Source organism: Calcarisporiella thermophila, assembly GCF_041956535.1.
Source record: "Calcarisporiella thermophila strain CBS 279.70 unplaced genomic scaffold VTP21scaffold_10, whole genome shotgun sequence".
NCBI lineage: Eukaryota > Fungi > Calcarisporiellomycota > Calcarisporiellomycetes > Calcarisporiellales > Calcarisporiellaceae > Calcarisporiella > Calcarisporiella thermophila.
Window position 1 is genome coordinate 154,608 of NW_027192200.1, and position 13,791 is coordinate 168,398.

A 13,791-nucleotide genomic window follows, 5' to 3' on the forward strand; every position below is an offset into this window, starting at 1 on the left:
AATGGTTTCCCCCCAAACTACTCTATCACTTTTTTTTTAATTGATGAACCCCCCTTTGGGGTGCTTGGCGTCACCTGGAGGTAGTGCGATACCAGGGACACCGGTGGGCGCGAGGATGGCAAGCCAGAGCCTCGCAACCCGCTGGCCAAAAATCAGTTTGATATCATAGAGCTGGGCTGTGCCCAGCGGAACAGATATCAAGCTGTTCAGAACAGATACTACACTTGATCTTAGCCAATAGGCCTGAGAGGATGTGGAACTAATTCTTGCCAACTTACGGGCATCTTTTATACGAAGCAATTTCACATTAGGTTAGGTTACCATTATGGGTCCAGGGTTTTTTATGGATTTTTATGAATATAGTTAGGTCGCCTTTTATGAATATTGACATTACTAGGACCTCTGAAATTCTTCGTGTTTCCATCATATAGATTTACGGAAATCTAGTCGGTGTATTTATTTTTTCTTAGTTTATGCACAATAATGCCCACTGCCTCGATCCCAACCATCCCTTTACGTCCAGATCGGTCTCTTCTCAATCCTAATTTTGACGGATACCGATTACGCCCTTTTCCGGACAACCTCGTTATACGAAATTCACTTCCTACGCCATTACAAGTTCCCCGCCTCTCTTCCGCTGCCAGACTTTCATACCGTCAGCTTCATAGCCGTGTTCACTTTAATCATTTGTCAAATGGAGCTTTCGAAAGAAAATCCTATTATGTGGATAGTACGAATAATGTGATATGTGTGGAATTCAACGAAGTAATTAACAATACTCCTATTTTAATCTAAACCATACGAAATTGATGTATCTCTTATTTTGTTTTTTATAGGAGAGTAAATTATTCAAGTTTCATAAAATTTTTACTCTAAGCGATCCCGAATTGCCACCTGAACAACGCGAATATCCTTGTATCAAAGCACTGGACCGCGAAACAATCTTAGTTTCCGATGGATGCGGAACGATACACCTAGTTCGGATTGCGAGTGATGAACCAGCTACTGATAGTTTGCTTGGTAGCTGTATTTACACATCTAGCATGCCTCGTCCATGTATGCTCCTGGATGCAAAAAGAGCGAATGACCGTATATTGTGCCTTGTATGCTACATAGTTGCCACTGAGGACTTGACAAAAGAAGAAGAGGCAGAGGAACATGAACAGGAATTGAATAAGACCAAAGCTTACGCAAGCTTGGATGTGCACCGCCCCCATTTCAATGTTGCTTTGGTCGAGATCCCTACTATGGCTGATGGCTCTTTAATGGAATTGCGAGAATTACATTTGCTCCGTGGAATAGATATCCCTCTATATGCAGCAATTGCTCCTAGTGGATCAGGTTATATGATTGGTGCCGAGGGTGAATTCAAACTGCATGACCTTTTCCACGAGAAACAGAAGCAAGAGAAGAGTGCGGAATCAACAATAATTTATTCTTGGAACCAAACAACATCCGATCTAACAGTATCCATTCGCCTGCCTCCTGGCACTCCAACTTCAGCTATCCAATGTGTTATTGAGCGCAATCACATCCGTGTTCATGTTCCTCAGCTGGAATTTGATTCGCAGCTATATGATCTTATCAATCCTGATGGATCTCTTTGGACTTATGAGCGGAATGAGCTCTCACTTCATCTACAGAAGCACCACACCGGTAACCGCTGGCCGCACCTACTTGCACATGACGATGGTGTGTTAGAGCAATTAGATCCCAGTGAAGTGGTTGAAATAAGCGAATCTCTTGAGAAATTTACATCTGGGTTTGGAAACAGCGTATTAGGAGAAGAGATAGATGACGAACTGGATACTGGACGTGTGGGCGAAGACATAACATTTGCCTGGTACGATAACAGCGGAAAATGTAGTGCTACTATCAAGCCGCAGAATCATAACTGGTTGTGCACGTCATTTACCAATTATTCTTACCCTGACTGGCTTCCCTCGATATGTTTGCGATCAGATGTCGATGGCCTCATATACACATTTTCTCCTGCTCAGTCTACTAGCTCTTCCATTTCTTCCTCCTCTTTCGAAATGCAACCTCTCCCGTTCAACATTCATCACACAGCCACTTTTGATGCACTTGCTTTTATACAAAGCTCTAAGCGTGAGAAACGATTTATGCATCATGATACTCAGGGAAAGTTAGCAATGATCATTGAAGGCACCCATAATGCATATATCTACTGGGGACGCAAGGAAGATCAACGGCCGCAATGGCTGCCTCAAAGTATTATCGACCTCACGTATGGTGTGTGTGATGTCCTTGGAGTGCAGATGGTTGCTGAAGGATGGGTCGTCGTACTCACAGAACTCGAAGCGATTGCTATAAAAGTAAATGAGCCGCCAAGTGAATAGCTACTCTTTCGTATATTTTATTTTTCATCTTGACTCCAACATGTAATCATATTCAAAAAAAAATGGGCAACCATAAATAAAATGCATTGTATAGGATTGGCATGCTATTTTCCTAGTGTTATCATTCTGAAGAGACACGACTTGCCTCTATCTCAAGAGAAACAGAAATATCATAACCGCATCCAAAAGTACTATTAGCCGAATCAATATGTGCAAACATGTCTACAAATCATGCAGCACGCTGTAATTACTATAAGCGTGAAACTTAATCGCCTCATAATTTTTTCCAGACTTTAAAGCGGAAAAGCGAAATTATCACGCTCTTTACAATGAGAACTCGGCCTTTTTTAAAACCCCAATCGATCTTATTATTAAATTACTACTGGAAATGTGCTGAGATAACTTAATTAGCCTACAAATTAATAAAATTTTCTACTTAACCTCAGCACAGCTTTCTCCAAAGCCGAATATTTATCCTGTATTTTATATCTCATGGTAGACTGGATACATTAATTTTCATTACCTACGTATTGTCGTTAGCTCTCCTATGTGCAGTACTTGAGAGATGCAATATTTCATAATAATGAATTTTAGAATAAGATTCTTTGAAAATGGCTCGTTGGTAGTGATCATCATCGATTTAATAACTAGCCAAATCGGTTCGGAGAATATCCGCTCGAAGAAATCGTAAAATTTATAACCTAACCTCAATACCATTCCAAATGCATATTAATTTGAAATGTTGATCATCGTTATTAATCAGGTTTTCCAGTTAGTGCGAACTCTGAAAAGAAATGAGATCTAACATGCTGTATTTATGTGCATGGTGGATCGCCACGCTCTTGCTATCCGCGGGCAGAGTCATAGGTAATTGTTCTTTAACATCGGTTACCTAAAAGCACCCTTTTCATTTCCACCGAATGGTTCCATTCGTCCTTATAAACTCAGGATAATTAACTCCATTTTATAAAATGATAACTTTGTAAATAAATAGGAGGTGAAGCGAGCAGCGACTATTTGGTGCGCAATCTACCTGGACTACCACAACATACTAAACTGACACAGTATGCAGGGTACTTATTATATTCCATGATTTTGATGTTAAACTTGTTCTAAAGCTAATAACCAATTTTTATACCTGCATCTCATGAAGTCATGTAGAGATAAATTCAAAAACAAATTCAAATATTTTTTTCTGGCTCTTTGAAAGACTCATCAAAACGGAAAAAGACAAGCTAGTGAGTCTCATTCAAACGGTGATAAACTATGCAAATTTATCTAACGATGCCACTTGCTTTCTCTAGGTTATATGGCTAAACGGAGGTAGGAAAATAAGGAGATAATTTTTGGAGTGTACAGTTAAAATCTATATCCTTCTCTATTGTATTTTTATTAGGCCCCGGCTGGTGTGTTTGCTTAATACTATCTTGATATTCTAACCTAGTGCTAACTGTTTTCTTTATTCTTTATTCATTCAAATAGCTCAAGGTAAATGATTATTGAACTATCACCGCTTAATGGCAGTTTTCTTATTCTCTAAAAACATCTTTTCAATACAGTGAGGACGGAGTATTTTTAGAAAATGGTCCTTTTCGTATTAAGCCCGATCTTACACTTGCAATAAACAGCGGCGCCTGGAATAAATATGCCACAGTCCTTTTTGGTAACATTAACATTATCTACAGTTTAGGGGTGGTAGATTTTCTGACGAGAACACTTTTTCCTAGTCGATCAACCTCCCGGTACAGGTCTAAGTTACGCTGATACAAACCACTATGCAAAGAGCATTGATGAGGTGAATAAGTTTGGACCTGGATTTTCGCCCAAATATCAACAATATATTTCCAATAGGTCGTAGACAAATTTATGGTCTTCCTTGACAAGTTCTTTGATATGTTCCCGAAATATAAAAAAAGCGAGGTAATATACATCAGATTAACTTTGAGTTCGGCTCATATTAACTGCTCCCACTTGATCCAGCTTTATATCACAGGGGAGAGTTATGCTGGAATTTATATCCCTTATTTCACCACGGAAATTCTGAAGCGCAATAAATACAATCTTCAAGCGATTGCTATAGGAAATCCCTGGATGGATCCTTGGCATCAGGTTGGTTTATAATATATGTTCTCGGAGGAGTTGAGAGTTACAACTTATCCTCGTACTATATAGTATCAAGCTTATTACACGTTCAGCGTCGATAAAGGGCTTTTGAAAGGAGAAGCTAAGGTTTTATAGCTCCGCATTTGACTAACACATCTATTTCTCTAACTCTGGATGATTGCCATTGTTATTTAAGAACGAGGTGAAAAAAATCCTAGATGCTTGCATGGAAAAACAGCAAAAGGAAGGCATAAAGATCCATACAGATTCGTGCGAGGAAATTCTCCACAAAATCTTAAATTATTCGATCATTGAGTAGGCTATTTTATATCCTTTGGTTTTTATTTTCATCCTCTTACAACCAATTCCATTCGTTTAAGGGAAGGAAATCAAAAGACGTGCATAAATGAATACGATATCCGCGGAAGGGACACATATCCAAGTTGCGGCATGAACTGGCCATTTGAATTGGCTAACATTACAAAATATTTGCAGCGGCCGGATGTTCTTGAGGCAGTCCATGCGACCGGAAAGACCGCAGGATGGGTCGAGTGTGCGAAACTTGTAAGCAAGAACTTGAAAGATGATGGGTCGTCTCCTTCAGTGACACTCCTCTCGAACATCTTGAAGCATATTCCAGTGATGATCTATAGGTAAATACCTATAGAAACAAGGCCTTTTGATTTTTTTAGTTTGATGGCTTAATGGCTGAAATATATTGTAGCGGAGACCAAGATCTTATCTGCAATCACTATGGCACAGACTATATGATAGCCAATCTTACGTGGAATGGTGGTGTAGGGATGGATTCGCAACCCAGCCCATGGTACATAAATGGCAAGAAGGCTGGCACTATCCAAACCTCGAGGAATTTGACCTATGCTATCGTGTATGATGCATCGCATATGGTTCCGTATGATAAGCCAGATGAAATGCTTGACCTTATTAACCAATTCATGGGAATACGAGCCGGAGCTAAAGTAATGACAGAGCGGTTAATGGAGAGAAGAAGATGGGAAGAGCAATACGACACAGTGTCTCTGCTCATAATAGCGGGAAGCATAAGCGCGGTGGTAATAATGTTATGGTTTTTAAAGGCAAAGAAAAGGGTAAATCAATACAAAACGGCTTATGAAACTGAGTGGTAAGGCAGCTGTTTACAAATTAATAATGGGACTGAAGTATACTTCAATCTCATTATTAAACAACATTTTAAAAGCATTAGCTAACCAGTATGGGTAATTCTGTAGGCTGCATCCGGACATTGAAAAGCCCATCCTCGCCACGAAATAATATTTAATGCCCCGTTTCTTTTTTACCTCTTAACAATCCTGAGAAACTGTGATTTTTCCAGACATTAGACTTTAATTGGACTTTTAGAAGTGTTTGAACCGTTTAATTACGCAGAATAATAAACATAATTATAAATATACATGAATGGGTTGTAAAAGTGTTCGGGGGTTGGGAATGTGTATATGAAGAGTGAAAAGTTTAAACACTTGAAATCAGCAAACTAAGGATTCGTATTGGATCTGCTCGAACCCAGGTGCCTCGATCTTCGACGATCTGGGTGATGGAAATAGGTGCGCTGTGATTGATATGAAGTGGATGGTGTGCTACCACTTGTTTTTCGTGACAGGCTTCGCTCTCTGTCCCATGAGCCACTTCCCAAGAAAGACCCCTCCGACTGATCGCGCTGCTGCCTTTCTTCATCTTCTTCATCACTGTAGTCTTCCTCTAACTCCTCAACTATCACCTCTTCACCCTCTTCTTCCTCGGCATCCACCCCACAATTTGTAGTTATTACCTCTACCTGATCTGGGTGGCCCCTGTCGAGAGCATTTCCCGTCTGCTCATCCCTTATCCCATTCATGCTGCCGTCCACCTCACCCTCGCCTTCAATCCTAAGCGGTACCACCAATTTCGCCATTCGAGGTCCACCAACGAGAGAACTTCCGGCATTCACCGACCCAGAAATCGGCGAATATTCATCCTTGGTAGCTTTTTCGGGAAGCCATAGTGTTGGAAGTATGCCGGTAAGCGCAGGCTCCGCATACCGTCTCATCCCAGTATTTAGGACGCCGTAATTCAGACTCATGCATGGTTGGCTGAAATTCGTCTTGCGCAAAGGAGTAGCCTCGTACTCATCCTCATCCAATATGTGGCGCCTTTTCTTCGCAACTTTCTTTTTTCGAGCGCGGTAACTCCCAGGGCTGGACACAATGCTGCTAGACTTCAGCATCTTCCCCTTGATCGATTTAATGACTTCACTCATTTTCTTGTCAAGGCTTCCTCCAATCGACATGGATGGTAGCGTCTCGTTATACTCCTCCACCGACAAATCTTCATAGGTCCGAACCAACTCCAGCGGCAAAAAGTACATATTGACTCGAAACCCCTTGATCACATAATATTGGTATATGAAGGTCAGAAAGATGACCGGGATGAGCGCGCCACTGAGCGCGAAGCTTCGCTTGAGAAGGAATAGCCCAAGCATCGTTAGCTGGAAAATCACCAGGCCAACGATGATACGATTGAAAAGTCTTGGCCAGATTGTGCCTCCCGATTCGTAGGGGTGAAAGAACACTTGAAAAGAGTCGAAAAAAAAACGTTAATATAAAGCACTCTCCAAGTTAAGATGGTACTATGCTTACAATAGAGTAGTTGGTACTTGTGTACGATGAAGCCGATCCCAAAGTATACCATTCCAAAGAGCAAAATGAGGGGTGAGATGGTTGAATAGGTCAGTACGATAATGAAAATGAAGAGTGATTGCGGGTAGATCCACCCATAGTTCACAAGCGGTGGTGTATATGACTCAGCATAATCACGAGGGGTTGAACACAGGAATAGGCGTGTAAAGCCACTCAGAATCATGAGCCCAACTTGGAGTAGCTGCAGAGGGTAGAGTGCAATACCCTGCAAGATCGTATAGTTGATAAAGAAAACCGACACCAACGGAAGCTTTTTTGCCAAAATTTGCGGGATTTGGGTGGTATCCTTGAGGATATCCTGAAGCGCTTTCCAAGAGAGGGAAGAAATGGTGAAGACCAGGAACAAATTGAATATGTAGAAGATGAAAAGTCTAGGTTGATCATAGAAATGACGTTAGTTCAGATAAGGATGACCTGATTTTCAGTAAGTTCCAATTGACTTTCGGACTTACTTGCTAAATGTCGATTCTTCAATTTTGCTCCTAGAACGGATTCCTTGGATCACACTTAACCCTAGTAACAGTTATACGCATTCAGGCGGAGTTTTTGCTAGTTATGGAGGGATAAATGCCAACTTACCATCAAACATCAACGGCAATATCGCGAAGAAGATAACAACACCGATGGTTGGGATAAAACCCATAATTATACTTTGGAGGATAAAATTCAATTCTGCCAATTTTTTGAACCCTGGAATATATTTATCCAGAGTGTCGGGGCTAGTAAGCGTCGCGATCTAAATGAACAAGGTTAGCTAAGGTTGTCCACCATACGTCCAAATTTTTTCAATTGAAATAAAATGGTATTTACCGCAGACAATGGTAGAGTGTAGAACAACACTATCAGTATAACAACGACCCAAACTAAGATCCACCTCAACAAGATTTCGCGCCCTTGAATATTGACGTTGGGCCAGTAGATATCTCGGGGTTCGGGGGCAAGGCTTGTGCGACACGTGAACGGCTTTGGGTTGTTGAGCGTCTGGGCCACAATCATTGCACTTGACATTTTTTCAAACGTGACAAAGCCTACAGAAGTAGTCTCATAGTTGTCTTCCTGACGGCCGCCCTCGACTAGCTGATCATACTTTAGAAATTTTTCGCGATAATAGTTAATCGCATCGACCTTATTGCCAAATATATGCCAAAGCCCGTCGCGGATGGTTGGGCGATCGCCTTTCTCGACCAATTGGCTGACCATCAAACCATCCTGTATTGGTGTCGAGTGTTCTGCAGCCAATCGCTCGTATAAAAGGATCGACTCAGGATTGTAATCCGGTAGTTCACAAGGATTCCCTAGCATCTTAGTGTAAGCCCATTCCAGCGCTCGCAAGTATTTGGCGCGCTTCTCCACATGCTTCTTCAAAGTATTGACTTTGCGGCACACATGAGCACTTTCGACGTTGCCAGCACCTAGACCCTCAAAGTACTCGGCGAGTGCACGATCGGATCGAAGCACTAGTGGTATCCCAGTCACCATCACGGTTCGCGCAGGAATTGTCTTAGCATGGCGAATTAAATGTTTACGTCGCAGTTTGATAACATGCTTGTAATTTCGTAAAATCAAGTAGAACGTTGTGAACGAGAATATATAGGTGAAAAACAAATAGGCGACGAGATAAGGAGATCCATCGGGGATGTTGGTGATTGACATTTCATCGATGGCGGATTTACCAGATCCGACGATAGTTAATGGAATAAGTACAAAAACACCGAAAAAGCAGCACATGGCGAAGAGATAGAAGGCCATCTTATAGAAGGAGAGCAGCTATGCATTATAGAAATAAGCGCATAAGATACGAGGCAAGAATGGCGTGTAGTTTTAATAGCCTTACCACCACCGCATCCAATCCGACCTTTTCTAATACTGTAGACTCCGAAATTTTAATGAGTGGCCAGACCCATCCAAAGAAGGTGGAAGGCAGCGGTTTGGGCGCATGATTGCGCATGTTCAGTCGAGGTGCAAACATGGATGGCCATCTATAATAGTGAAAAAGAAAAGGGTTAAGTTAAATACATCGAATAAACATACATAATAACCATTGTTACTTTGTGCGTAAAAAACAGAAAATGAGAAAACTGGAGAGACCTACGACGGAGGAGATTGCTAGCTGCGTGTAAATGGGGCCTTGCCTATGCGCATTATACGTGGGCGATCCGGGCACAGCATCACCGGGGGAATGCGAAGGGGTGCTGTTATCATTACCTGTCTGGCGTGGAAGAAGGTTAGTAATATCGTCCATCTCACAAGGACGAGCTGATATATTAAAGGAGTTATTCCCAGATCAAGGCGACAATTTGAAGCTGAAAAAACGATCGTACTATATGGAAAAAAGCCCTTTTCTCAGTAGAACTTAAAACGTACGCCAAAGTAATCAGTGATATCACCTTTGCGTTCACAATCGTATTTCGAGAAAATTCCCCGATTTATCAACTGATTTGACATAGCATCCCTAATGTCACGCATTAGGACTTGAAAACCCTTTGCCGCTGTAGGAGCAGGGTTGTACTTTATCACGCTGTAGAGCTAACCCTTTCCCCATTAAATCGAAAAGTCCAATAGTAAGCATTTTCATTTGTATATTGATTTCAAACATTTTTGTTAAATGTGCTGCTTTATAAAAGTCAATCATCGGGTCAGTATTTCTCATATAAATATATGCTTATCACTATATTTATGCCTAGGCATAGTAAGACACACTCATTCTCGAATTCAGTGTTCTCATACCTTTATTTCCCGTGTACAAATATCAGACTTACCATAATGTCTATGCGTTAAATATAAATAGGAGAGAAAATAAGAATACTTGCGGTTGAATGAAAAAAATACAATGAACATGTGAAAAGAAATAAAACTAGCATCGGACAAGATGACTTAAGCACCGTCGCCCTTTATAGCCTGTACAACCATAAATACATTTAGACCGATAATAATCACACTTGCTATCCCTCCCAACACAGTAAGCCATAAAGGATTGGCGAAATTGATAAGATCGCTGGTTTTGGCTTGCTTGTAATTCCCATCCTCTTCCGATGGATCTATCACCGTCGACTCAACGGTGCTTTCACAACATTTCGCGTTACCCAAGTCATCGACGTGAGCCTCTTTCTCCTCCACGACTTTCTCTCCAATTGCATCTTCTGCACCCTCGACGATCGTTATGGCGTTGTGCCTATTGACCCGCACAGTCATAACGCGAGGCATCGCACAGAGAGCGACGAGTGGCACCATGGCAAAAGGCAATTGAATGCTAAGGGCAACCTGACTGGCAACAAGCAGATCATTCAAACCATCCGAGCCTCGCGCAATTGCCACAATCATAGCGGGAATGATCGCCAAGGCGCGGGTGACTATTCTCCGTAGCCAAGGCCTGACGGTCATTCCGATAAAGCCAGACATCACCACTTGACCAGCAAGGGTAGCTGTCAGTGTACTGGATTGACCTGCAATCTAATAGAAGTGCAATTTTGGTGAGAAAATGAGAAGGTCGGCGAAAACTATGCTCAAAGATGGGATCCTTACCAACAGAGCGAAAGCAAAACAGAATCCTGCTGCCTTGCCCAAAGTAGAAGATAGAAGAGCGTGGGCATCAAAGAGTGATGCAACGCTCTCAGGTGGTTTCCCACCATAGAAAAATGCGGCGCCTGCAACGATTAAGATGGCAGAGTTGACGAAGAGAGCTACGGTGAGGGCGAGGACAGTATCGATGACAGACATTTTGATTGTACTGCGGATAACCCTGGTAAGAGTGTTTGAGTTCGAATGCCCATGGAGGTGCGAGGGATCAGTCGCCTCAGCCTGAACTCGGTTTTTATGAGCACGGATTTGCACAAGATGGGAATGCAGATAGAGGTTGTGTGGCATCACCGTTGCTCCGATGATCCCGATAGCAACATATAGCATCGAAGGGTTGGTCACCAGGTCTTTCGAGGGTAGATAGCCGGCCATGACATCGGCCCCATTTGGTTTTGCATAAACAAGCTGGATGATGAAACAGATGGCAACCGTCGAGACTAGCACCATCACGGTCACTTCTAGGATCCTAGCGGCGCGCATTGTGCCCTCACGATAAAAAAGCAGTATGATAAGAACATCCACACCCGTGATAGCAACGCCAATGGGTAAAGACAACCCTGTTAGCAGATTGAGCGCGATAGCTGAACCGATTACCTCGGCTAAATCAGTAGCAATGATAGCACCTTCAGCAAGCACGTAAAGGCCCCAGTTGACCCATTTGGGGAAGTAATGACGACAATTTTGTGCCAAATCACGCTCCGTAACAACGCCCATCCGTACTGTGATGGATTGTAACATTACGGCCACGATGTTGGCGAGCAGTATAACAAATAAGAGTTTATAGCCAAACTCGGATCCTCCTGCCAAGTCAGTAGCCCAGTTTCCTGGATCCTTACAAGTGAACAGAAACATCAATTAAAAGATTTCGATCGATAGGGTGATGTCGATGACTTACCAGATATCCAACTGCTATAACATAGCCGGGTCCGACATAAGATAGAAACGTTCTGAGGCCTCTAAACATTTTGCCCGTGCTCCCCTTCCAATCCATTCCTCGAGCAAAAATATTCCGTGGTGTCAGGGTCATAAGAGCCGATAATTGCAGCAGAATGAATGACAAACAAACAAACAAATCTCAGGTAGTGGGAAAGTGCGGGGAAGAGCGTTGAGGGTTAGTAAGCAAGCGAATAATGCTTTGTTGCTGAAAGTGCTTTTTTAGCCAACAATATTGACTTCTCTGGCAAGTTAACCCTCGATTCTTCATAAGGCCTCGGGGGTTGCAGCACCCCTTTTCGAACAATGATCGGTCGTTTTAATTTGGCCAATATGAGTCGAAGAAATTCTTCAGGCAATCGGCATCGTGATAGGTCCAAGTGCTATGAGCTTCTTAAACCAGTTTCGTTCTGTATGCCATTTGGATCAATAGGCGGACGTTCTCTTACCTGGCGCACAGATCAGGTAAGACACATGCACCCTGAAACCCTCTGCTAGATGCCGATGCTGTGCCTCATGTTTTGTCGAGGGCAGCTTGCCAATGTTCAATTCCCGACTCCACTGTGCCTGACTCCTTTCGGCATCATTCAGTCGCTTAGTCTCCATCTTGAAGGGACGTAAAGAAGGGGAAGGAGAGCTTGTTAGTTAAAAGACCCCGTTCAATAGCACTATTCGTTCCATCTCATAAACCAACGAGTGTCAATCGGAGCCAAACGAGACTAGAGCGGACCCCGTGTCATCATCCCAGCCATGGCCAGCCCAGAATTCAGCAACCCGTTGCGCAAATATAAACTCGTATTCTTGGGTGAACAGAGCGGTAAGTTCCCCCGCTAGGAAAAGGGTCTCCTATAGAGAGTGAGCAGGATATCCATGTTTGCTTGGGCCCGAGGAGAAGTTTGTGGATCCATTTACTTAAAGAGGACATTATTAACCATCTTTTAATAAAATCCAGTCGGAAAGACATCGCTCATAACTCGATTTATGTATGATACCTTCGACAACACCTATCAGGTTTGCTTCTCTTGAAGCTCTAACCAACTATGCTCGAGTCGTGTATTTCTAAACTTTTTGGATGAATTGGCGTAGGCAACGATCGGAATTGATTTCTTATCCAAGACGATGTATCTTGAGGATCGAACGGTTCGCCTGCAGCTTTGGGATACAGCTGGACAAGAGCGCTTTCGCAGTTTAATTCCGAGTTATATTCGAGATTCTTCTGTGGCCGTCGTAGTTTTCGACATCACGAGTAATTTTTATTATCCCCATCCATAGTAGCCAGGTTTTTTAACTATCTCTCCTTTAGACCGTAACTCCTTCATGAATACAGCTAAATGGATCGATGATGTCCGTGCTGAGCGCGGTAATGATGTGATCATAGTTTTGGTTGGAAATAAGACAGACTTGAATGACAAAAGGTGAGGTATCTTTATTTCGCTCTTGAGGGGGCTCATTCACTGAAGGGAGTGTCCGCTTGTAGACAAGTGTCAACGGAGGAAGGCGAGAAAAAAGCCAAGGAATACAACGTCATGTTTATCGAAACCAGCGCCAAAGCAGGGCACAATGTTAAGGCGCTCTTCCGAAAAATAGCCCAGGCCCTCCCCGGGATGGAAAATTCAATGAATGATACCAGCCGAGATCAGAGTAAGCTTTCTACTTTTCGGCTTTTTATGCTGTTGCTTCTTTGTACATGAATGCCGATATTGACGTATTCACTGTGCTTTTAGTGACGAAAGTTGACTTGACAAGCAGTACAGGAAATACTACCGAGTCTCAGTGCGCTTGTTAATATTTGGTTACTTTATAATGGTTTAAGCTTTTACTACAGTTTATTTTCTGGAGAATTTCCAATAATAAAACCCCTCCCCCAAAATTTTTCTTTTTTTTTCACGCTTCTTATGTATGGATTTATACATAGAACTTACCACTCCGCCTTTCTACTGCATCTCTCCCTTTTTTTCAAAAACAGCTAAAAATAAACCTTTTTATTTCCTTTAAACTAAAAATTTTCTCAAAGGGAAAAAGAAAGAAAAAAATTAAAAAGTATGAAGTACTATTATATTAAGTTTAGATAGACCTTAAAGAATGGATCAGAGGTGCAAAAGTGA

The 13,791-nt window shown here is 42.2% G+C and overlaps 7 protein-coding genes across 7 annotated transcripts; 3 read left to right on the plus strand and 4 right to left on the minus strand.

Moving 5' to 3' along the window:
• Positions 1-36: 36 nt before the first annotated feature.
• On the minus strand, positions 37-324 carry VTP21DRAFT_779 (uncharacterized protein; the record flags this gene model as incomplete). Its single annotated transcript, XM_069398569.1, has 2 exons — positions 37-243; positions 322-324. 2 exons carry the CDS (start codon positions 322-324, stop codon positions 37-39), a joined length of 210 nt encoding a protein of 69 aa, XP_069251669.1.
• A 159-nt stretch (positions 325-483) lies between these two features.
• On the plus strand, positions 484-2,360 carry VTP21DRAFT_780 (uncharacterized protein; the record flags this gene model as incomplete). Its single annotated transcript, XM_069398581.1, has 2 exons — positions 484-765; positions 837-2,360. The coding sequence occupies 2 exons, from the start codon at positions 484-486 to the stop codon at positions 2,358-2,360; spliced, it is 1,806 nt and encodes a 601-aa protein (XP_069251670.1).
• Positions 2,361-3,154: 794 nt separating this feature from the next.
• VTP21DRAFT_781 (uncharacterized protein) lies at positions 3,155-5,756 on the plus strand (the record flags this gene model as incomplete). The annotated part of the gene is made up of 15 exons (XM_069398592.1): positions 3,155-3,227; positions 3,355-3,433; positions 3,514-3,598; positions 3,665-3,683; positions 3,757-3,766; positions 3,843-3,848; positions 3,920-4,023; positions 4,088-4,155; positions 4,212-4,280; positions 4,341-4,469; positions 4,533-4,589; positions 4,660-4,778; positions 4,844-5,116; positions 5,188-5,607; positions 5,714-5,756. 15 exons carry the CDS (start codon positions 3,155-3,157, stop codon positions 5,754-5,756), a joined length of 1,554 nt encoding a protein of 517 aa, XP_069251671.1.
• Positions 5,757-5,976: 220 nt separating this feature from the next.
• VTP21DRAFT_782 (uncharacterized protein) lies at positions 5,977-9,419 on the minus strand (the record flags this gene model as incomplete). Its single annotated transcript, XM_069398603.1, has 7 exons — positions 5,977-7,049; positions 7,118-7,548; positions 7,630-7,690; positions 7,757-7,913; positions 7,988-8,944; positions 9,012-9,156; positions 9,226-9,419. The coding sequence occupies 7 exons, from the start codon at positions 9,417-9,419 to the stop codon at positions 5,977-5,979; spliced, it is 3,018 nt and encodes a 1,005-aa protein (XP_069251672.1).
• Positions 9,420-10,051: 632 nt separating this feature from the next.
• VTP21DRAFT_783 (uncharacterized protein) lies at positions 10,052-11,780 on the minus strand (the record flags this gene model as incomplete). The annotated part of the gene is made up of 3 exons (XM_069398614.1): positions 10,052-10,627; positions 10,700-11,584; positions 11,649-11,780. The coding sequence occupies 3 exons, from the start codon at positions 11,778-11,780 to the stop codon at positions 10,052-10,054; spliced, it is 1,593 nt and encodes a 530-aa protein (XP_069251673.1).
• Positions 11,781-12,005: 225 nt separating this feature from the next.
• On the minus strand, positions 12,006-12,292 carry VTP21DRAFT_784 (uncharacterized protein; the record flags this gene model as incomplete). The annotated part of the gene is made up of 2 exons (XM_069398625.1): positions 12,006-12,076; positions 12,136-12,292. The coding sequence occupies 2 exons, from the start codon at positions 12,290-12,292 to the stop codon at positions 12,006-12,008; spliced, it is 228 nt and encodes a 75-aa protein (XP_069251674.1).
• A 144-nt stretch (positions 12,293-12,436) lies between these two features.
• Positions 12,437-13,472, plus strand: VTP21DRAFT_785 (uncharacterized protein; the record flags this gene model as incomplete). Its single annotated transcript, XM_069398636.1, has 6 exons — positions 12,437-12,503; positions 12,639-12,697; positions 12,773-12,932; positions 12,990-13,101; positions 13,164-13,327; positions 13,411-13,472. 6 exons carry the CDS (start codon positions 12,437-12,439, stop codon positions 13,470-13,472), a joined length of 624 nt encoding a protein of 207 aa, XP_069251675.1.
• Between the last annotated feature and the right edge of the window lie 319 nt (positions 13,473-13,791).